A 24,231-nucleotide genomic window follows, 5' to 3' on the forward strand; every position below is an offset into this window, starting at 1 on the left:
GGGATCTTAGTTCCCTGACCAGGGATCAAACCCATGCCCCATGCAGTGGAAGTGCGGAATCTTAACCACTGGACCACCAGGGAAGTACCCCCCTACTAAGAATCTTTTTTCCATGGGAATAGGACTGGAATGCAGGCGTGTCTGACCCAGAGCCCCTGGTCCTCCTACTAAACCAAGCTGTGTTGGCACCAAGGCCCCCTCCTCCAGGAGGCCTTCCTTGGTTCTGTCCCAGAGCACTTGCTACCTTCTCACACCTCCCACTGTGCACTTTCTATACCTGCCACGGAGCACATGCTCATCACCGTGTCATGTACCAAAGTTAAAATAGACTACGGGCCCCAGGGTGAGGGTCTGCATACATTCTGTCTACGTACCTGCCCATCAAGTGACCCAAGAGAAAACACGTGTCCTCAAAAATACCTCAGAAAAAGAATGTTTATAGCAGCTTTATTTGTAACAGTCCCAAACTGGAAACAACCCAAATGTCCATCAACTGGGGAATCGATAAACTGACATATTCAGACCATGGAATACTACTCAGGAGTAAAAAGGAACGAACAATTGACACACACAGCAAGATGGGTGAATCATGAATATCATTATGCTCAGTGAAAGAAGTCTTACATAAAAGAGTATCTACTGTATGATTCCATTTACATGATGTTCAGCAAAACTAATCTATAGCAAAAAAAAATATTGCCTGGGCTGATGCGGGATGGGGATTAACTGGGAAGGAGCAGAAAGGAGCTTCCTGGAGTGATAGAAATATCCTATATCTCTATAGGAGTTTGGATTACAAAGGTGTGCATTGTCAAAAATACATCAAATGGTCCACTTAAAATTTGTGTTTCACTGTAGGTAAATTTTACCTCAAAAAAAAAAAAGAACCATAAGGAAATACTGATCTCTAGTTGATATGTATGATGAAATGTTTAGGGATGAAGTGTGCTGATGTCTGCAATTTACTTTGAAATGCATCAAAATATAAGACGGCTTGATGGATGGATAGATGAATATATATGGATGGATATAAATAAACATATTTTTATATATGTCAATTACAATTGTCAACATTTTGTTATATTTGCACTATCACACATATTTTACATATATGTAATATACAAAAATATATATATTGTAAAATCTATACACTGTAAAATCTAAATGTTGTATGTGGTTGTCCACTGCACAAGTTTTTCAAATTTTCTGTACGTTTGAAATTCTTCACTAAAAATTTTGGGGGGAAAATTGATATAGACAGATTGTCCCCCAAAGAGGCTGTGCCAATTCATATTCCAAAAACAGAATGGAAGGCCTATTTCCTCACAGCATCGCTTGAGCAGACTGTGCGGACCTCCTCATCCTTGTTTTAAAAGAGTATCTCATCATTTTGTTCCCAAACTATTTTTCAGGGCTTCCCTGGTGGTGCAGTGGTTAAGAATCCACCTGCCAATGCAGGGGACACGGGTTCGAGCCCTGGTTGGGGAAGATCCCACGTGCCATGGAGCAACTAAGCCCGTGCGCCACAGCTACTGAGCCTGCGCCCTAGAGCCCGTGAGCCACAACTACTGAAGCCCACGTGCCACAACTACTGAACCTGTGTGCCACAACTACTGAAGCCCACGTGCCACAACTACTGAACCCGCGTGCCACAACTACTGAAGCCCACGTGCCACAACTACTGAACCCACGTGCCACAACTACTGAGCCCACGTGCCACAACTACTGAACCCACGTGCCACAACTACTGAAGCCCGTGCACACCTAGAGCCCGTGCTCCGCAACAAGAGAAGCCACCGCAACGAGAAGCCCGCGCACCTCAAGGAAGAGCAGCCCCCCGCTCACCGCAACTAGAGAAAGCCCGTGTGCGGCAACGAAGACCCAACACACAGCCAAAAAAAAAAAAAAAAAAAAAATTTTTTTTTTAAAAGCCCAGCCAGTTAAAAAAAAAAAATTTGAAAAAAAACCTATATTTTTACATTATGAGTAAAGTCAAGCCTCTTATTATAAGTTTGTTTCCTGCTTATTCATATACATTATCCATTTTTATGAGGTCTTTATTGTTTTCTTACTAATTTATATGAGCTTTTTGTCCAAGAGAAATTGTCAATGTGTTAGAGACTGTTTCTCACTTAGCTGTTTGTTTGACTGGCTTATATTTTTCCCCACATCTACATTTATTATGTAGTCAAATTATTTTTCCTGTATGACTCGAGTTTTGTGTCATGCTTCCCCACTCAGAGATTATTTAATTCACTCATGTTTTCTTTGATATTTTCTTTGTTTCATTTCTTATGCTTGAGTCTTTGATTCATCTAGACTTTATTTTTGCATATATCCAGCTTTACTTTTTCTCCCCCCAAAATGAAATTGTCTCAACGTTACTTCTCAAATAGCTCATATATATCCCCGCAGATCTGAAATACCACCTTTATCATTCTCAGAATTCTCATGTGCATTTTGGCGTCTCCAGGGACTCAGTTCTGCCCCATTGACCTTACTGTCTCCTGCTTGGACACATTCGTTAGTCTCCTGACCTTTCTCTTCCAAGACTTCTCCCTCTGGGTACATCCTTTCCGTACCAGTTGCCAGAAAGAATTTTTAAAAGCATGCTGCTCCACTGCTTAAAATTCTAACTTCTTGGAAATTAAGCAATGTACTTCTAAATAACCTAGAGCCAAAGATAAAATCATAATGGAAACTTTAAAATATTTTGAACTGAATGAGAATTAACATAGGACAAATCAAAACTTGTGTGATACAGTTAAAGCAGTGTTTAGAGGAAACGCAGAGCCTTAAATGCATATGCTAAAAAAAAAAAAGAAGGCTGGTAAACCAGTTATCTAATATTCCATCTCAACAAAAAGCTAAACGAATAGCAAATCAAGCCCAGAGAGAGTACAGGAAGAAATAAAGACATGAGCATACACCAGTGAAATAGAAAACTAACCTACAGTAGGGGAAAATCAACAAAGCTAAAGTTTAGTTTTCAGAAAGAGCAATATAACTGATAAAACCCCCTAGCAACACTGATCAAGAAAAAAAAAAGGCAAACACATAATTATCAATATGAATGAAAAGAGGACATCAGAACAGAAGCCTAAGACATTTATGAAATAATAAGAGGATAGTATATATTTTATGCCAGTAAGCTTGACAAGTTAGGTGAAAAGGACAAATTCTTTGAAAAATAAATTTACCAAAACTGACAAAAGAAGTGAAATCTGAATATCCCAAATTTTAAAAACGAATCCATTAACTCCCAGGCCCAGATGGCTTCACTAGTGAGCTCTCCCAAACACGTAAAGAAGAAATATCAATCTTACATGACTGTTCCAGAGAGAGAAAATGAGAGAACACTTTCCAATCATTTTGTGGGGCCAGCATGACATTGATATTAGCACCTGACAAGAGCGACACATGAAAGGAAAATTAGCAATCTCTCTCTTGAACGTAGATGCAAAAATCCTAAACAAAACATTAGCAAATCAAACCCAGGGGTATATAAAAAGCATAATACCTTACAACCAAGTGGAGTTTATTTCAGGAATGCAAGAGTGGTGTGACGTTCGAAAAGAATCAATTTATTCATCATGTTAACAGAAAAAAGAGGAGAAAAAAAAATCATATGATCATTATGATAGAGGCTGAAAAAGGTATTTGATAAAATACAATACTGATTTGTAATTTAAAAAATACATAGCAAACTAGGAATAGAAGGGAATGTCTTTAATCAAGAATATCCACAAAAATCCTTCAGCAAACATCATTCTTTTTTTTTAATTTTTATTTTTTTAAATTTTTGGCCACACCACGTGGCATGCGGGATCTTAGTCCCCCAACCAGGGATAGAACCCCCGCCCCCTGCGGTGGAAGTGCAGAGTCTTAACCACTGCACTGCCAGGGTTATTTTATTTTATTTTTATTTTATTTTATTTTTTTTATTTTATGCCACGCAGCTTGTGGGATTTCATTACCCCGAACGGGGATTGAACCCACGCCCTCGGCAGTGAAAGCGTGGAGTCCTAACCAACCACTGGACCACCAGGGAATTCCCAACATCATTCTTATTGGTGAGTTATTGAAAGCTTTCCCCCTAAAATCAGAAAAGAAACAGGGATGCTCACTATTACCACCTCTATTCAACATTTTACTGGAGGTTTCACAGCAGTAAGAAAAAAGAAAAAATACAGAGCACAAAAATTAAAAAGGAAAAAAATAAAACTCTCATTATTTGCAGATGACATGATTAAATAAGTAGATTGAAAAATCCAACAGATCCACAAACACTGAGAATTAATAAGTGCCTTAAGCAAGGTCATGGGATACAGAGGCAAAATACAAAGAACCGTTGTACTTCTATGCACCATCAATGATCAAATGAAGAATGAAAAATTTTAAAAGACACCGTTAACAAAAGCCATAAAAAAACCAAGTGTCTACACCGGGCTTCTGCCTCGAAAAATTATGTGTCCCAACCCCAGAGAATTTGATGAGGGGTTTTATAATAATATATAAGTCCTCTATTCTTTATACACTTAATAATTCTGAATATACTCGGTAATTATTTACTGAGACTCTCCTCTCGAGTTTATACATCAGAGATTTAACCTTGTTGGGGTCCAGGGCAGGCAAACCCAAAGTATTTCTCAGTGGGATATTGATTATTTTGAATTAAAATTACTTAAGAAACAGTTGGTGCAAGAGGAACACTTTCGATCCTCCTCTCTGTTTCCCTGAAAGCAGGAAATAAATCCCTTATATGAAAGGTGCCCTCCCTGCACGTGGTAGAAGGATGCCCTTATGGCCAAAGAGTGGGAATTCCGGCTGTGAAGTCTGTATAAACAAACCTTGTTACTTCTTTAATTTACTACCCAAAGCCCAAACTCTGTTTAGATTTTTCACTAATTATTAATTAATTAATGAATTTCACCTAAAACCTAAGTTTTTTTTGTCATGTCAGTTGCTCATAAATTTATTGTTTCTTTGTCTAAAAAGTATAAAAGCTGCCTGCTCTGGCCACATCTTATATTCTATTTCTATGAGATCTTTGTGTGTATGAATTAAAATTTGTTTATCTCCTATTAAAAAAAAAAAATCAAGTGTCTAAAAGTAACTCTAACTAGAGATACGCAAAACCTCTACACTAAGAACTATTAAAAAACTGGGAAGACCTACTAGAGAATGGACTTGAGGATATGGGGAGGGGGTGGGGTGAGATGTGACAGGGTAAGAGAGTGTCATGGACATATATACACTACCAAATGTAAAATAGATAACTAGTGGGAAGCAGCCGCATAGCACAGGGAGATCAGCTCAGTGCTTTGTGACCACCTAGAGGGGTGGGATGGGGAGGGGGGGGAGGGAGGGGAGATGCAACGAGGGAAGAGAAATGGGAACATATTGTATATGTATAACTGATTCACTTTGTTATAAAGCAGAAGCTAACCACACCATTGTAAGGCAATTATACTTCAATAAAGATGTTTAAAAAAAAAAAAAAAAGACTGGGAGAGATTAAAGATCTAAAATGAAGGAACAGATGATGTTCATGAATTAGAAGAATTCCGTGTTATTGTCAGTTTATCACTATATTTGATCTATAGCTTCAATACAACCACAATCAACGTCCTAGCAAATTATTGGGGGAAGGGTGATGTTAACAAGCCAATTTTTAAAATTTATATGAAAATGCAAAGGGCAAGAATAGTCAGGCACTCTTGAAGAAGAATAACAAAATTTGGGGACTTATCATTTATCAAGATTATTATAAATTTATAGTTATTAAAACAGAATTATATTGGCACAAAGATAGAAAATAGATCAGTGGGACAGAGAGTCCAGAAACACAGGCACCTGATTTATGACAAAGGTGACAGTGAGGAACAGTGGTGAAAGAATGCTCTTTTAAATAAATGGTGCTGGGTCACTTGGATATCAATACTGAAAAAAAAATTAATCTTGACTCTTCCCTCGCATCATACACAAAAAGTCAGTTCCTGATGAACTGAAGATTTAAATGTGGACTTTAGATAGACCATATATCTAATATGAAAAATGAAACAATGAAGCTTTTAAGAGAAAACAAAGGACCTTGGGTAGACAGATATTTTTAAACAGGACACCAAAAAACACTAGCTATAAAGGAAAGAATTGATAAGCTGAACTTCATTAAACTTAAGAACTTCTGTTTATCAAAATACATCATTAAGAAAGAAGAGGCAAGCCACGGAGAGAGAGAAGATGTTTGCAATACAAATATCTGACAAAAGATTCATATCAGAATCTGTAAAGAGTTCCTACAGACTCAATAAGAAAAAGGCATGTAAGCCAACAGAAAAGGACATTTCACAAAAGAGATTATCCACATAGCAAGCAATCATATGAGAAGGCACCATTAGACTTCACAGAAAGGCAAATTGAGATCACCATGCGGATACCACTACACAACCACCAGAATGGCTAAATGAAAAAGAAAACACAAGTGCGAACAATGATGTGGAGCTACTAGAGCCCTCAAATACTGCTGGTGGGAATGTAATCGGTACAATCACTTCAGAAAACCGTTTAGCAGTTATCAACTAAAGCTGAAACATATGTATAACTCATGACCCAGCAATCCTACCCTAAGGCAAAAAACCCCATAGAAATGTGTTCATATATTCACAAAAAGACATGTACAAGAATTTTCATAGCCTCACTATTCATAACAACCCCAAACTGGAACAACCCGAATATCCATCAACAGTAGAAAAATATGCTGTGGTATATTCACAATGGAACACTCTACAGCAATGAAAATAATCAACAACAAGGTGGTGGTTGGATCTCATAAATACAGGAGCAAAACAGAACCATACTGTATAATTCCATTATTTCAAAGTTCAAAAACAGGCAAACTAATCCATGTTATCAGAGGTCAGGAGAGTGGTTACTCTTGGGGGTAAGGTAATAACTGGAGGGCGCCATGGGAGGTACTTCTGGGATGTTGGTAATGTCCTCTGTTTCTTGAAATTGGTATCAGCATGTGGATTTGATGTAATCTGAAAATTCACTGATCTGAATTTGTCCATTTTTTGCATGTGTTGTCTTCAAAAAAGTTTACATTAAAAAACTAATAATTGCGGGGAGGAGGGAGGGATATAAATTAGGAGTTTGGGATAACAGATACACACCACTATATATAAAATAGGTAAACTAACAAGGATTTACTGTATAGCACAGGGAAACTATGTTCAATATCTTGTAATAACCTATAATTAAAAGAATATGAAAAGAATATATATGTATATGTATGTATGTATAATGGGATCACTTTGCTGTACGCCTGAAACTAGCACAGTACTGTAAATCAACTACAGTTCAATACAAAAATAATAATTGCAAGTGTCTGAAGCACATTGAGTACACAAAAATTCCAGGGGTTCATAATGATACTTAAAAGACAGAAAGAAAACAAAACACTGCATTTTTCACCATTGGAAGTAATGAGGGCATTATGCCCTTACTCTGAAAATTGACTATTAAAGGGAAAGCATTAAGCAATTTTTTTGCCTTTCCTGTATGCGCTGCATTTCAGGGTCACCAAATGGTCCTAGCTGACCACAAAAAGTTCTTTACAGAAGAATCGTTACTAATGAATGTGGAAGGAATAATACAACCATAAAAAACACCAATTTTGCAAGTCATAATGAAATACAACATTAAATCAGGCCATGATCATCAATAGATGGAAACTAGTTAGATGAAATTTTGATAGCGCACTTCACAATTAGGCTGACCCCCCCAGCCCACTAGTTCATCTCAGCGCAGCTAAGAGTGGGCCCCCCAGGCATGTGTGCCTCCTAGTATGACCCCCTAGGAAGAATACTGGGGCCCAAGATACTGCATTTCTAACAGCTCCCATGTGATGCCCAGGCTTGCCAGTCATCAGACCACACTGAGAAGCAACTCTCTAAATACGTCGGCAAAGGGAAACAGAAAAAAGGGAGCGAGATAACTGCAGGACGTATGGCAAAATCCTCCTGATTGTTTAGAGGGATGCTCGCCAAAAAATTTTAAACCTGAATTTAATGAAGGCATTAGCCCCTAACTTCCAAGTTTCAGGTAATGTAGGGGATTGAAGGACCAATCACATCGAGAGGAAGCAAACGCACAAACCCTGAAGATGTTCTGCAAGACCAAGCAACTGAGCTCTGCAGTTAAAGTGAAGATTTGAAAAAGACACACAAACCTCAAAAATGAGCAAGGGGGACACTCTAGACTAAGAAAGGCATAGCAACCACACGTGATGTGTGGGTCTTGTTTGGCTCTTGATCTGAACTGTTAGAAATAGACATTTTGAGACAGTCAGGAAGATTTAAGAACTGGGTATTAGATGATACCAAAGAATTACTGTTAATTTTGTTGGGTGATGACAACATTATGGCTGTGTAAGAAAACATCCCCAAGTACTTCAGAAATGCATATTGAAGTACTGAAGGGTGAAAAGACTGATGTGGGGGATTTTCTTTCAAACAATGCTTCCGAAACATTAATGTGCAAATGAATCACCCAAGTATCTTCTTGAAAATGCAGATTCTGATTCAGTAGGTCAGGGAGTGGGGCTAAGATCCTAGTCTAACCGCCGCTAAGTGATGCCAGGCTGCTGTTGGTCCCGAGACCAAACTGTGAGCAGCAAGGCTTTAAAATACTTTGGTAAAGGAAACAAAAAGGGACAGTGAAATACATAAATGCAGCAAGTGCGGCAAGATCTTGATAGCTGTGTCATCTGGGTGATGGGTATATTGGGTTTATTAATGTTATTTGCTTTATTTTTGTACATGCTTAAAACTTTGTTAAAAACCAACCTTCCAGGGACTTCCCTGGTGGTCCAGTGGGTAAGACTCTGTGCTCCCAATGCAGGGGGCCTGGGTTTGATCCCTGGTTGGGAACTACAATCCACATACATGCCACAACTAAGAGCCCGCATGCCACAACTAAAAGATCCCGCGTGCCGCAACTAAGACCCTGTGCAGCCGAAATAGATAAAACATTAAAAAAAAAACCCAAAAACCAACCTTCCAAAGGCTGAAGGAGCAGGCACCCTGTGAGAGGGTAGTGTCCACTCTCTCCTCTCAATTCCCAGCCCCCCTCCCCAAGCCTGGCACAAAATAGGCATCTGTACTTTATTCCTTTCCCTTTATACCTCTGCCTTGCCTGGAGTGATTGGTGGTGACTCATAAAAATATACCATGTGCTAAAATAAAACCTGTTTTAAAATAATGGGGCAGGTCAAAAAAACTAAAGGGGAGAACTACCCACTTCTTACAAGGGGCGACCGGAAGGCATTCTTTCCCCTTTTTACCATCTGTGTGACTTAACAGACATGAATTGAAACCCCTGTGATAAGTCCAGTCTCCTCCCCCGGCATCCATGGTACCTCCCTGCCCAGCCCAGTGCCCCCCCTGCCAGCTCTGCTCTCTGGCTCCTCGATACCCCACTTCCTGAACACCATCTGCATACCTCCCACCGCAGGGCCTTTGCACAAGTGGTTCCCTCTGCCCAGTGTGCCTTCCTCATCACTCTCCCACCTCTGCCCCATCCTTTGGGGCCCTGCCCCAGGAGCCAATCCAGATTCTCAGCCAGAGTACCCCAGTGGTCCCTGAGCTCTCTCAGCATCCTGTGGGGTCTCTGTCTGGCTCTGACTAAATCGCGTCTGGGTCAGAGTGATCTGTGATAAAGTCTGTCTCCCCAAAACTGTAATCTGATTTGACTCATCCATGACACGCCCCTAACCACAGAGTCCGGCTCAGCACAGTGCCAGGCCCAGATGAGGTGTCCTGGAAACATCAAAGAGGGCCAGAGATTCCTGATCCCCTACCCCACGCCCCCATCCCCATTTTTGCTTTGTTCAACGTAGGGATCTTGGTGCAAGATTCTTGAGGGGTGGGAAAGGGGAGGAGATAAGCAGAGAGACCATTACAGCCACCTTCCTGGACCACCTGCTGTCTTCCAGGTACCATACTCAGGTGCTGAGGCTCAGAGGGGTCGGGTGATTGCTCGTGGCCCATCAGCAAATTGAAATTTGTGTCTGGGGCCCAGGTCTGCCTATTTCTAAAGCCTTTAATAAAAGCTGGAGGCACTGCGGGGGCGGCGGGGGGGCTGGAGGGGTATGGTGTAAACAGAGACCCGGCTCCCTGTCGTGCCAGCAGCTCAGAGCTGGGGCAGAGCTCTGGGTTATCGAGCTGGTAATTAGGTCAGTGAGGACACATTTATGTGTGCGTGTGTTCAGGAGTGTCACCGGGTCCGCTGAGCTTTCCCATAAGGCCAGCCAGTGCCTGGGGTCCACCAGGCGTGGGCCGCCTTGCTGGGGCAGACTTCCCCCAGGCCCCTGTCGTGGCCCCTCTGCTCGGGCTGTGCCTCCATCAGGGGACCCCCTCTCTTCCCACTTCCCACTTCGACTCAGAGAAGAGAGCATGAGCCCAGGAGGGAGACAGTCCTGAGTTCAAATCCTCGCTCTGCCACGGAGTCCCTGAAGGACCTTGGGCTTGTCACTTCACCCCAGTCTCCCCATCTGTGATGTGGGACCGTGCAGACTAGTGGGGCAAGGCCGGGCGCAGCATCTGACATCTTGCAGGCTCAGTATGTGGGTGCTAACGTCAGTGTTATAACCACAAGGGAGGCCTGTCACGTTCTCTGACAGCCTTGCCCTCCAGCTCAAGCCCCCCTCTCGGGCTGCCAGTGGTGAGAGCCCTGCTGAACCAGAGTCTGTCGCCACGCCGCCCACAGGGCCGCCTCTCCAAGCTGTCCCGGCCACACAGGCCTGCTGAGTCAGAGCCCCCTCCATCCTGTCAGCCGCCACTGCCCCCACCCACCCCCTCTCCCCCATCACGCCGGGCACTTTACATACACGTTCTCACAGTGCTGTTCTCGGTTTAGCAAACTGACCCCGGAGGGGTGGATGCAGGGCAGGGAACGGTTTGCCCGAACTTATACAAGGAGCCGGGCCACAGAACTAGGACCAGATTCAGCCGTCCTGACGCCCAGTCCAGAGCACCCAGAAAGGCCTGCAGGCCGCCTGTCCCGTGGGGCAGCTCACCCTCCACCCACCCACCTGGGTCTTCCATGTTGAGCCTCATCGTCTCAGCCCCAAACCTCATACCTCGGTCCCCCACCCTGGCCCCCTTCACAGGCTACCTAATAACCACGGCCGACAGGTCTGGGGCAGCCAGGGCTGTGCTGTGCTAAAGTGCTTGTGGATTTTCCTCCTCAACATTTCTCGTAAGTGTCTCCCCCTCCCCATGCCCCCCGGCCCCAGCCCCCCCCCCCCCCCCGCCGAGGGGACCTCCGCAGCGGCTCCTCAGGGGCCTGTCTGCCTCCCCTTTCTCCAGGACTCCGCCTTCTACACCACAGGCACGTCCCATTGTCACCTCCGGGCTAGGGGCCTGCTGGCCTTCCCACTGCCCTCAGGGTGTGGCCCGAGCTCCCGCAGCCTGGCACTCTGGGCCCCCACACTCTCCACCAGCACCCTGACCACCCGCATGGCCCCCAGCTTCTCCCCAGGCCAGCCTCCCAGAGAAGGTCGGAGGCGTCTGGCTCCTGCGTGGACCGCTCTCCACACCTGGCTGGCCCACGAACGCTGTGCTCGTCTCACCTCTGCCTGGGACACCCTTTCCCCATCCCCTGTGTGTCACCTGAAGGCATTCTCAGCGGGCCCTCCGGCTGGGGACAGAGGGTCAGGGTCATGGCGTGCGTGCGGCCTGCTCCCCCCTCGGGCCCAGCGTGTCCCGGTTGTGGGGCGCAGGCAGCGTCAGAGCAGACAGCCTTCTGTCCCCACTCAAGCCTCACCCTGCGTCTCCTTAAACACACTCCTTACACCCGGGTCTCTGTCCATACTCTTTCTCCTGCACAGAAAGCCTCCCTCTCGCCCCGCACCACCTGTCTGCACTTGCTACGCACCTCCCCCATCCTCAGGGCCACCGCGGACACTACAGTCCCCCATCCTCAATGGCCAAGGTTTCCCATCACACACTTGCACTCAGGTCTGGGGTTGTGCCCCGGGCAGAGGCAGGTCTGACACCTCCCCACTCCCCCAGCAGGACCCAGCAGGGCCCCCGGCCCCAGCCTGAAGTTGGTGCAACAGCAGAGCCGGCCCTGGACTGCTGGCTTGTGTACCACTGCAAGGTTTTACAGGCCACTAGCACAGTTCCCTTCCTCACACGAGCGATGTAGACGCAACCTCTGAGACCCTGGGGGGAGAAGTGAGTGGTTGTGGTCACAGAATGAGTCAGGGTGAAGACTGGCCTGGGAACAGCAGGCTGCACGGTCGCAGGATGAGATGGGCAGCTCCAGGGTTTCAGTGTGTTTGTATCTGCATCTGACTGTCTCAGACAACTGACGTTGTCTCATCTGCTGCCACTGATGAGAAGTGGGCATCACCACAGTGGGTGCTTGGGAAGGGTGGGAGGTCAGGCCAGGAACAGTTTGGATTCTCTCCAGCCTAGGGAGGTGCAGCCAGACACAGGATGCAGGGCCCTGGGCCTGGGGTCACTGTCTGAGGGGTTCCTCCACCCTCCCTGGCATCTCCTCGTCACTTTCTCAGACTCTCTCCAGCCCTTAAGACTCAGCGCCAATCTCACTTCCTCCAGGAAGCTCTTCATGATTGGTCCATCCCTAAATCTCAGGACCTCACAGCTTGGAGCAGAACTGTCACAGTTCCACTTCTCCCACTCAGACTGGAGCTGCTGGGGCCCTGCTCTTACCCCCAGCCCATAGCATAGCCAAGGTGCGGGGTAACTGATCTCATTGCAAGTCTGCTCCATCTTGCTCTCTGCTGCCCGTCAGCCTGGGGAGTGCCTTAGCCTCAGAAGGGGTTTGATAAATGTCATCTGGATTGACATTGCTGAAAAAGGTGCTGGGGTGATAACTGGTCCTTCCAGAGGCCACAGAAGACAGAGACAAGCAGGAGACCAGAGTGACACCAGGGTTAGTGTCCCAGGCCACGGGGTATTCTAGAGCTGGGAGGCAGGCAGAGGCTTGGGCTTGAGCCCCGTTTCTACTAGTACTTGCTTGTAACTATGGCCAGTCATTACCCCTCTCTGGGCCTCAGTCACCTCCTCTCTACTGGGATGGGGTGGACCAGGGTACGGACACAACTTGGTGATGGGGGATCAAAGCCGTAAGCCATAAGAAGCGTGAGACCTTCTCCACACACCACATGTAACTGAAAGCAAAGGGAAGTCCAAACTGTAAAGTAAGGAAAAGGAAGTTCAACAAAGTTTTGATCTTTCCACGATGACTATTTTGATGTTTTTTAAATATCAAATATTAAAAGGTCTCCAAAAATGTACGCTTTGCTCGTGCCCCATGCACGTTTGGCCTGCCTCTTGGGTGATCTGGCCCCCTGGTGGGTGCTAATTCTGAGCCCCCTCCCAGCCTGGCCTCAGCTCTCAGCCACCGTCTGGCGTTCACTAGCTGGCCCCCACCCATCCCTTAGGGAGAACTCAGGCTCCCAGCAGCCCTGACACTACACCTGCCTGATGTCCAGTCTCATTCTTCTGACCAGCTCCTGGCCAGCGCAGGAGGCCCCCGGGAAGCCTGCCAGATCACTACACAGGACCACCCTCGCCTCAGGCGTGATCTGAGCAGCGCCCAGGGGCTCGCTGGCCAGGCTTATTCTCACCCCTGGGGCCTGGTGGCTGGGTGCAGGCTCCTGGCTTGGCTTGCCCCAAGGGGCTTCCACAGGAGTTTTCAAGGCCATATGGGACCCCAGGCAGTGGAGAGGGAATGTCCCGTCCCCCGTACGGGTTCTCGTAGGGGCCCTAACGTCAGGAACAGGAAGCAGGCCCCCCCCCACGCGTTCGCCGCACACAGGGTCCTCACCCTCCTCAGCTAAACCAGGGGGCTCCGCTGGGCGGGTACGCCGCACCAGCCTCCACACTCTGGGCACAAGCTTGGCACAGACCTGAGGGGCTGCCTGGAGTGGGTTCCAGGGGAGAGGGCCTGCGTGGGGAGGGGAGCTGGCGGGAGGAACAGGAGGCAGAGCCCTGGAGTCCAAAGCCCCATGCTGTCAGCAGCCAACAGAGCCTCAGAGGTCCTTCCTAGCCTGGGGGTCTGACCCACGGAGCAAGACGGGCTTCCAGGGGGGGAGTCCCCAGACTTTCTCTGACCTCGGGCTCTGAGCCCCACCAGACACACAGATGGACAGGCTGTGCAGCCCCTCGGGGCAGGGGGTGAGGTTGACTTACTGGTCATGCAGAGCAGAGCGTGGAAGAGCCACATCCTGGCTGGAGCAGAGGCAGCGGCGTGGGCCTCGACTTGCTCAGCTTCCCTCCTCAGCTCCAGGGCTCGGGCAGCCAGGAGGCGGGGACAGAGGTGCACACACAGGCAAGGACCACAGGCAGACAGGCACTTTCAAGTAGACACAGACGCTCCACTTGTACACGGCTGGCTGCGTGGCTTCCTCAGCAGTTGTGGGCTGGGTCCTGGGAGCTTAGAGACACCTGCCAGCCCTGCCCCATCACCCACGCTTTGGTGGAACAGTGAGCCGAGGTTTGGCCTGGGAACAGGGCTGGATGATCTCAGCAGATGTGCGAGGTGCAGGAGCAGTATTAATCCAGCCGTTTTTTATCATCCATGTGGGTGGCTCCCAGCCCCATGCCCTGCCCCGGAACCCGCCACTACACACCTCACCCCAGCGCCCGGCCCAGGGTCCTTCCTACAGAAAGCACCCTCACAGCTCGGGGCTCCGGCACTCCGCCTGCACACGCGAGGCCCTGAGACTGCGGAGGGTCAGGTGAGTGGGAAGACCCACGTGCTGCCTGAATCGCTGCCTCAGTGCAGCTTTGGCTGTATTCTCTTTAACACCTGACTACAGCCCATGATGTGGAACTAACCTAACAGAGCTCTGGACTACCAGAACAACGGAAGAAGTGAAACTCCATGCATCTTTCAGCACACCTTTGATCCAACCCAGCAGCCCAGAGGACGCACTGCCAACGGCCTGCAGTCATATTTAAATGGCAACTTCACGATCTGTCCAATTTTCCCTGTGTGACCACGTCTGTCGCAGAAGGAAGTCTCTCCCGCACCTCTGCTTCCCAGACTGTTGGCCGTGCAGAGCTGCGCTGTCCAACAGAACTCGGCGATGAGGGTCTAGAGCCGCACGGTCCAACATGGGAGCCCCTAGCCACATGTGGCTACTGAGCCCTTGAAATGTCACCAGTCACTGAGGAACTGAATTTTCAATTTTATTTAATTTTAATTAACTTACAATCAAAAAGGCAGGGGACTCTATGTCTCTCTCACATGAATGTCTGCATCTCCAGGGAGAACACTTTGAAGTGTTAATGTAAGTGTTAAAACACAGCAGACAATGGTGTTGACTTAATGACTAGGTGAAAATCAATTTTATCTTGTTTCTCACAGTGAAAGCCTGCTTGGCCAAAGTTCCATAAAGACTGATGTCACTTATAACATTCTTGCATTGTTTGCTTTGGTCTGACAAAATACCTCCAACTAGCAAGACAGTTCCCTGATGTTACACGGTTGTTTGAATAGAGATTACGATTCACTGTTTTTCACAGTATATACCATCCAACAGAGAAGTTAAACAGATGAAAAAGCAAAGCTCCGGGTCTGAAGAGTCGTCTGCCAGATCACAACGAAGGTCATCCCAAGTTGGCTTAACCTCGTCATAGGCCAGGGTGCTGGTTGTCTTCCCACACTCAGGGCTCAGTGACTCTTTCCCTCCCTGTTCCCAGTGCCAGGGGCACTTGGCAGAGCAAGGAGGGGCTCCCCTCCCACCACTGGCCCAGAGCGGGAGAGAACAGACCCAGGCCGCAGAGCAGAGCAGCAGTAGGAACAGGCTGGAACCCACGACTGCAGCCTGCTGGAGGTTTCTGAGAGAAAACAGGACTTTGGTTTGGAGTGTGAACTTTAGGACATCTCTGGAGGCCGGGCGAAGTTGATGGGTGGATGCTGGAACAGGTGCAGGGCCATTTTCTGCATCTTTGGAGACTTCCAGAATGCTGACTCATCCTGCATCCATCCGAGATGTATTTTCCAAGCTTGTTGGTGCCAGCACAGCAGACCCCTAATCACAAGCACGCAGGGGCCCTTCAAGCCCTTCTGACAGTAACTGCTGTCCCCACAAACCCAGACTTAAGGTCCCAAGTCAGAACCAGACTATATAATCCTCCCGGTTCACAGAGCCTAATGCAAGGCTGGGCATTTCAGTAGCTACATCCAAAGGCAATGTGAAAATGGCTTCTTAGCTCATTTTACTTTAAACAAATGTTAAGGGACCAACTTGAGGGAATTCTACAACATAACCGGACTGAACACTTCAAAAACATCAATATCATAAAAGGCAAAGAAAGGCAAAGGAATTGCTCCACATTATAAGAGACTAAAGACAGGATTTTAACTGTAGTGTGTGATCCTGGATTGTATCCTGGACCAGAAAAAAACATTATTGCGACAGTTGGCAAAATTGAAGCATGAACCACGGATTAGGTACTACTGTACTGATTAAAATTATACATTTCCTGAATTTGATAACAATACTCTGGTCATATGAGAGAATGCCCTTGTTCTTAGAAAATGTACACTAAAGTATTACATTTAGGGAGTAAAGGGACGCGATGTATGCAAATAACTCTCAAACAGTTCGTGGTTGGTGGGGGACAAGGGGGTGAGGGGGGAGGGAGGGGAGGAAGAAAAGAATGAATAATGAAATGTGGCAAAATGTTCTTTGTTCTACCCTCGAAACTATTCTGTAATTGTTAAATTATTTCACAATAAAAAGTTTTAAAAGTTAGGGGATGGAGGACACATGTTCAGCCTGAGCTAAAAGGACTAACTGCTTTGTCTGGAGAGTGAGTGGAGAGCACAACTCACCAGGGGATGGGGGCTGTCCCCACAGGCCTGCCTCATCGCCCCCAGACACAGGAAATATTTCTAATTACCCACTTGCCTTCTGAGTCCTAGGAGGCTGGGAGGAGGGCATCTGGAAGAGTGAGGATGTTACTGAGACTAGACACGGGACTGCAGTGGAGGACAGAGCTGGCAAGGGGGCACCGGGAAGACTGAAAAGCAGTCGTAATCACTCCCATTGACTGAGCGTCAGCAGGGGACGCAGACTCAGTGCCAAGGGCCTTCCACGCAAGCCCTCATCTGATCCTCACAGCCACCATACTCGGTTATCCCGATTTTGCAGATGAGGATGCTGGCTCAGAGGTAGAGGTTAAGTAATTTGCCCAAGGCCATATGGCTAGTAAGTGGCCGAGGTGGACTCAAATGGGTCTGTTTCCTCCAGAACCAGGACTCTGAACTACAAACCCTACTGCCTTCAGACCCATGGATCAAAATCCCTCCCAGTCTGTGAGCTTTTAAAAAGCAGTGACCTCATTCCACAAACACATACTGGGACCCTTGCATTATTGGGTGCCATGGACTGAACTGTATCCCCCTCCCCAAATTCATATGTTGACGCCATAACCCCCAATGTGACTACATTTGGAGACAGAGCCTTTAGGAGATAATTAAGATCAAAAAGGTAGGGTCCAGGACTTCCCTGGTGGCGCACTGATTAAGAATCTGTCTGCCAGTGCAGGGGACACAGGTTTGAGCCCTGGTCGGGGAAGAACCCACATGCCGTGGAGCAACTAAGCCCGTGCACCACAACTACTGAGCCTGCGCTCTAGAGCCCACGAGCCACAACTACTGAAGCCCACACGCCTAGAGCACGTGCTCCACAACGAGAGAAGCCACCGCAATGAGAAGCCTGTGCACCGCAACGAAGAGTAGCCCCCGCTCACCGCAACTAGAGAAAGCCCGTGCACAGCAACGAAGACCCAAGGCAGCCACAAAAAAAATAAAAAAAAAAAAAAAGGTAGGGCCCTAATCCAATAGGCTTGGTGGCTTAAGAAGAGGAAGAGACATCTCTCTCTCCAAGCGCACGCACCAAGGAAAGGCCATGTGAGCACACAGTGAGATGCTGTCTGCAAGCCAGGAAGAGAGGCCTCGTGCGAACCCAGCTACTAGCACCCTGATCCTGGACTTCGACCTTTAGACCGTGAGAAAATAAACTTCTGTTATTTAAGCCACCCAGCCCATGGCATTTTGTTAGAGCAGCCTGAGCTGATTAAGACACTGGGCTACCTCCTAAAAAATCTCCCAAGTAAAACACAGAATGGTGCGTGTGCGCACTGGGGAAGGGGGGCCGAGCAGGGAAGGGAGCAAGGGAGAGGATCTCCTTCTCCCTTCATAACGCAGGGCTGGGGAGGGGGTGTTGCACTGGCTCATGGAACCAAGGGTGCAAGGGCTTAGGCCTCTTGCTTGCCCCCAACTCCTTCCCGTCCAACTTAGACTCCTGATGCTCCTTGGGAAAGCTCAGCAAAGATCCTAGAACTCACATTAGCACTAGAAGGAAACCTGGAGGTCATCCCACTTGAGCCCTTCATCTGACAGGCAGGGACACTGAGGTCCCAAGAAGCGAAGGGACTCGCTTGGGTTTTTTTTTCAAGTCTGCAGATGAGATAGAACGAATCCCCAAGGCTCCGGGCCCAGCCCCAGGCGTCACCCCATTTGACCTCCCCACAAAAGACATTCTACCTGAGCAAAAAAGTGCTGTCTCCTGCTCACGGGCCCTCTGAGGAACTCCTGCCACTAAGAAGAGGTGACGCATTAAACACATGATAGCCCCAGGAAGGGACGGGAAGGCCTTGTCACCTCTCCTGTCGATGGTGTGGTCTCTTGCTCTAACCAACACTGGTCCCGAGGCAGGGGTGACACAGTCTGAGGTAACACAAAATCTCAACTACTGAAGACTCTTGTCATCCAGAGGGGGCCTCTGGAATTGCTCCAACAAAACCAGGTAAGAACCCCAGGTGCCGGGTGCTGACTTTGGTGGGTTAAAGACCACCCATACCCTAGAGCTGTATTTATAGCAGAGCAAAAGCCCACTGCAATGCCTCACAACTATTAGAAATACGCTTTTGAGCCAGCATTTCCCTAACCGCTCCCAGGAACATCCAAGTTCTGTGAAACGTTCATAGAATTTCATTTTTTTAAAAAAGGCTACAGTATTATTTTTCTTCTAAGATTTATTTTATAAACATGTAAGAAAAGTTCTACATTATTATTGGTCAGACTACACAACAACAGTCTGCCTTGAAGCCAGTATGCTGTTCTCAAGATCATCAAAGACATTCTGTCCTTTTAGTTCTTCAAAGAAAAAATGGTTTGACTTCTAATTTACTTCTTATTGTGTAAGATTTAAAAGCAAATACTTGTACATCAACTTATTTGTGCAGCAATTAATTAATCTGTGAAGCCGTCATTTGCTGTTAACTTTAATCCAAATTGCCTGTTAGCATTTCACCACAACTTTAAAACCGCTCCGCGTGACAGTGGGAAGCCTACTTTAGGCAAAAGAGCTGTTGCCAGGAACGAGTTCTGTTTCTTTGTGTCTTCTTTGGGCTGCTGTCACTTCCTCACCAATTGGATCAGATGCTAAGAATCGGCCCAGCAGTCTCTCTTTGGGGCCTCTGATCCATCCGCCGGCTTCCTTTCTTGGTCTCCTGGGTGCAGATGAATGCTTTCTAAAAAATATTTTGGATTATCTACATGACTCTCCAGCAAATGCTTTATAAAGCCAGGTAAGCTTCAGCTCAGATATAGCCAGATCACCAAAATTTGAATTTCATGGAGGTCTACTTGATGAGATTCTTTCTTATGCAAGTGCAATTTATGCACTTGTGAACAACCTTCCTCTTTTTTGGAATCGGGTAGTCTCCGCTAGAAGCAGACTAGCCTGCAGACAAAGGTGCCAGAGCTGGGTTGGGTTCCCACAATTCATTCATTTGCCAAACACTTTTTAGGCACCATTTACTCTGGACTGGCCTGGTAGGAGGAACAGAGATAACAACACGAAAAAGCCTGCTCACAGGGGCTGCTAGCAGGGAAAACAAAACATGAAAATAAAGTGTTGTGTGTACAAGGCAGAACCACGAGGACTAGCCTGTAAGAGGATGCCGGGGCTTCAGAGAATGGAGCTGTTCCGGCAGCTGGGGAATTTACACATCCAGCTATGTGTATAGGGGATCTGCCAGGTGCCAGGCACGGCACTCGGACTGGGGAACCCCATGACCAAGCCAGATGTGGCCCTGCTCTCACGGAGCTCACAGTCTAACAAAAAGACAAGGTAGGAAGAGGGAACTGCGATCCAGTGTAGCGGTGTGCTGGCTTGAGGGGGTACAGAGATTTGGCATTACATACATATTTCACTTAGGCAAACATAACGGCATTTGTCTGAAAAAGTTAGGAAAAAGAAAAAAGACAAGGAAAACAATTTTAAGCCATCTGGGCCATTCCATCTGCCCCTCCGCTCCCGGAGCAGACAGGCGTGGGGGCCTGAGGTGAGCCTGTGCCCCTGCTGCTCCTGTGGCCTGTCGCGGTTCCCAAGAGCCTCTTCAAAAGCGAACTGCTCGCCTCAGTGTGAGTCTAACACCTACAAATAAGTGTTGCTTGCATAACACGGCCCTACTTGCAGGCTAACCACTTCTCCTGGTGCTCAGCTAAAGAGACTGTGACCTATTCCCGCACAGGCAGGAACCAGCCGCACTGCACCTCGCGATAATGGTCCTTCAACATGGCGCCTTCCTCAGGGTGTCCGAAAGGAGTTTTGATTACACTCAAGTTTTACCCTAGGCATGACTTTATAACCTAACCCTGGAATGTAACAAGACTCCTTCGTGGCAGTACCACGGGACACATAACAGGGCCAATAACCTGGCTCCGGAAGTTGCAGGTAGCTTCCTGGAGAGGTTTGTAAGTCCTTGAGGATGAGGGAGAGGAGAAGGCAAAGCTGAGGTGGGATGAGGAGAGGACCAGCGGGGTGTGTCACTGGGAGGAGGAACAGCACTGAGCAAAGTCTGGGAGGCTGGTGAGATCAAGATGCCTCCAGGAAACCAGTAAGCAGAAAGTAGGGGAGGATGGGGAGAAGAGGCTAGAGATACTGCCAGAGGCTAGATCTTGACCAGCCTTGTGAGCTATCAAAGGAGTTCAGAATTTATCCCATTGGCAATGGTGATGCTTTTAGGCAGGAGCAATAGGAATAACCTTCTTAAGAATGTTCATCCTGAAGCACATGAAAAGATGCCCAACATCATTAGTCATCAAGGAAATGCAAATCAAAACCATAATGAGATACCAATTCACATCAAAAAATAACAAGTCTTGACAAAGATGTGGAAAAATTGGAACCCTCATAACGTTGCTGGGGGGAATGGAAAATGATGCAGCCGCTTGGAAAAACAGTCTGGCAGCTCTTCAAAAGGTTAAAGATAGACATACCAGAGGACCCAGCAATTCCACTCCTAGGTATATAACCCAAGAGTAATGAAAACATATGTCCATGTAAAAACTTGTACATGAATTTTCACAGCAGCATTATTTATAACAGCCAAAAAGTAGAAACAACCCACCGGTCCATCAACTGATGAATGGATAAACAAAATATAGTATATCCATACGATGGAACATTACTCAGCAATAAAAAGAAACGAAGTACTGATATATATTACAACATGGATGAACCTCGAAAATATGTTTAGTTAAAGAAACCAGTCACAAACAGCCACAAAGTGTATCATTCCCATTTATATGAAATGTTCAGAATAGATAAATCCATAGAGACAAAAAGTAGTTAGTGGTTGCCAGTGGGGAAGAGGGAATGGGGTACTGCGAATGGGTACAGGGTTTCTTTTTGATGATGAAAATATTCTAACATTGACTATGGCAATGGATGCACAACTCCGTGAATATACTAAAAGCCACTGAAGTGTACACTTTAAATGGGTGAACTGTATGCTATGTAAATTATATCTCAATAAAGCTGCTAACAACACCGAAAGTTCATCCAGCTGCAGTGTGCAGAATGGAGAGGGAGAGACAGGGAGAGGAACCACTAAAGAGGCTGCTGCGGGGATGGAGTGGGAGAAGACAGTTTCTGACCTAAGGCGAGGGACTCATGGGGTCAGGCTAGAGGAGGCCAGGGGAGGAGAGGTTCCATTGTTGCTGGGCTCCACAAGCTCTCCTGGTAGTTGGCACCTCTCCAAGGCGGAGAGTGGAAAACAGAAATGAGGTATCTGTAAGTATTATCAAGCAGCAAAACGTATCTAAATCTCATATGTGTAAAGACTAAACCGACTGTCCATCTTTGCTCCCCAACTCCCAAGAAAGGGCCTGGGCTTCCAGAGCACTCGTAAGCTGCTGCAAGATCTGAGTGCTTGAGTGGGCTGGCGAGTGAGAGGCTAAGGCCAATAACTTTGGGAAATAAAACTTAACGTCTTTAAAGGTAATTTTCTGGGCTCTGCGTGTTTGTGAGCACTGCAAGGCTGCTGAAGTAGGCATTTTTCTTGGTCACATCAGTTTTAACTACACACCACTGCCCTTCCTGAAAGTCTTCCTTGATCCCTAGCAAAAGACTGGTGAGGGCTGAAAGGCCATGGGACAAGTGGGCCTGAACTACTGGTGGGAAAGGGTCATGACTGGGAAACACAAGGGAAAGTCTGAGAAGGGGAGTTTTCTGAACACTGCAGAGAGCATGTCAGTGGGGACCCTGACCATGGGGACCTCTCTGTCTCACTAGTGGCCCAGAGACTGGAATGGGGTGGGGGTAGTCCCGTCCACAACCTCATGCACACCTTCAGTTGTCTCCTTGACCCTCCCTGCACCTGCCGCAGACACTGGTGCTGGCCAGCCCGCTGCAGCCACCGCTCTGACACAGCAAAACACCATTAAGACGCACCAACGAAGCCAGCAGCTCTGGTACCAGCCCATTCATTTGCTAGAAGGGGAAACTGAGGCCCAGGCCTACGGAGCAGAGCCAGGGGTCGGCGTCTCTGACTCTACAGCCCCTGCACTTCTCACTTGACCAACCGCCCAGACCCTGGCCCCTCCTCAAGAACCTGGTTCTCAGCTGTGTGCTTCATGGGCAAAGAGTTGAGAAACCTCAGAAACCTTAGGTCTCAACTGGCAGAGAAACCCGAACCAGCTCTTTCCTAGAATCCCACTAGGAAGCTGAAACATATCATGGTTACATGCTCTCATCTTTCTACAGGGAGGGAAAAAGCAGGTTAACCAACAAAATATGGACAACATAGTTCTTGTTGCAACTCTCAAGTCTCCCCGCCTTTCTTTATTAAACAAAGCGTTCGTTCCGCCCTCCATCGCACCACACTGCAATCAACTAATCACGTGACCATTAGCTCAGGCACGAGCAAAGATCTCTAGAACCCTGAGCTGCACTGGGTGCTGGACATTCCAGACAGGTGAGGGGTTGTAACACCACACAAGCAACACAGGCTTTATTCTCTTTAACTCCTAAGCTCTACTGAATTGAAGTAAAACACTATTTTTAAGCCTGCAGAGGAATACAACACTAAATACTTCAAAATAAAAATCAGACAGGAAGACAAAATAATCTACCACCTTCTCATGGTAAAATAATCTGAAAGGAGTTTAGAAATAAATGAACTAAAATTTCTATAACTATTACCTTATTTACCAGTTTTGAAGAAGTCTTCAAGTGCCAGAACTTGGAGACAGAAAAGAATAAATAACAGTGTATCACCTTCTGAAGTGATAATAAATGACAGGTTCCCATCTCAGGTGGATGGGTATTTTTCCCTACAAGCGGCCAAAAAGCAAGTTAAACTCTATGTACAACAGACAGACTATACACTTAGGATCATTTAAAAATAATGAGGCTCCCCTCTTTTGCCTTCTTCCAAAGTATATAATATATATATTAACAGCACATAAGAAGACACCACTTGAGCTTCCCTCGTAGCCAATAGGAAGTATTTTCACATATAAAAATTAAAAAATTTAACTTTTAAATCATTAATATTTTTTAAACATAATACAGACTTAAAAATTGTTCAACATTAACCCATGACCCCACCCCTAGCACAAAAATCCACCCCAAATCCCAAAGTCACAGTTTTTTGTTCCTAAAAATCCCACAGCACTGAACTTGATCTTCACTTCAAGCTGATCGCTAACAAGGCCCCCTAACAGAAATCCCCAGGGAGGAACGAAGGGCGATCGACGCTGCGGCTCTTATCTACCTGGGCGGCACGGATGCACCTCTGAGGTCAGGTCCATGAGATTCGGCCCCCAGACTAGGATCCTGGAAGGGTGAGCTGGCAGCTTCCCTCATCTTCCCCCTCGAAGGCTGTC

At 46.9% G+C, this 24,231-nt stretch overlaps 1 protein-coding gene across 1 annotated transcript in view; it reads right to left on the bottom strand.

Moving 5' to 3' along the window:
* Positions 1-24,221, bottom strand: part of ITGAE (integrin subunit alpha E) — a 68,843-nt gene extending 44,622 nt beyond the window's left edge. Inside the window, exon 1 of the mRNA XM_036836310.1 lies at positions 24,120-24,221. Coding sequence (XP_036692205.1) covers positions 24,120-24,156 — 37 coding nt within the window. The 5' untranslated portion in view covers positions 24,157-24,221. The remainder of the gene's footprint in view (positions 1-24,119) is intronic.
* Positions 24,222-24,231: the final 10 nt, after the last annotated feature.

Source organism: Balaenoptera musculus, chromosome 20, assembly GCF_009873245.2.
Source record: "Balaenoptera musculus isolate JJ_BM4_2016_0621 chromosome 20, mBalMus1.pri.v3, whole genome shotgun sequence".
Taxonomy (NCBI): domain Eukaryota; kingdom Metazoa; phylum Chordata; class Mammalia; order Artiodactyla; family Balaenopteridae; genus Balaenoptera; species Balaenoptera musculus.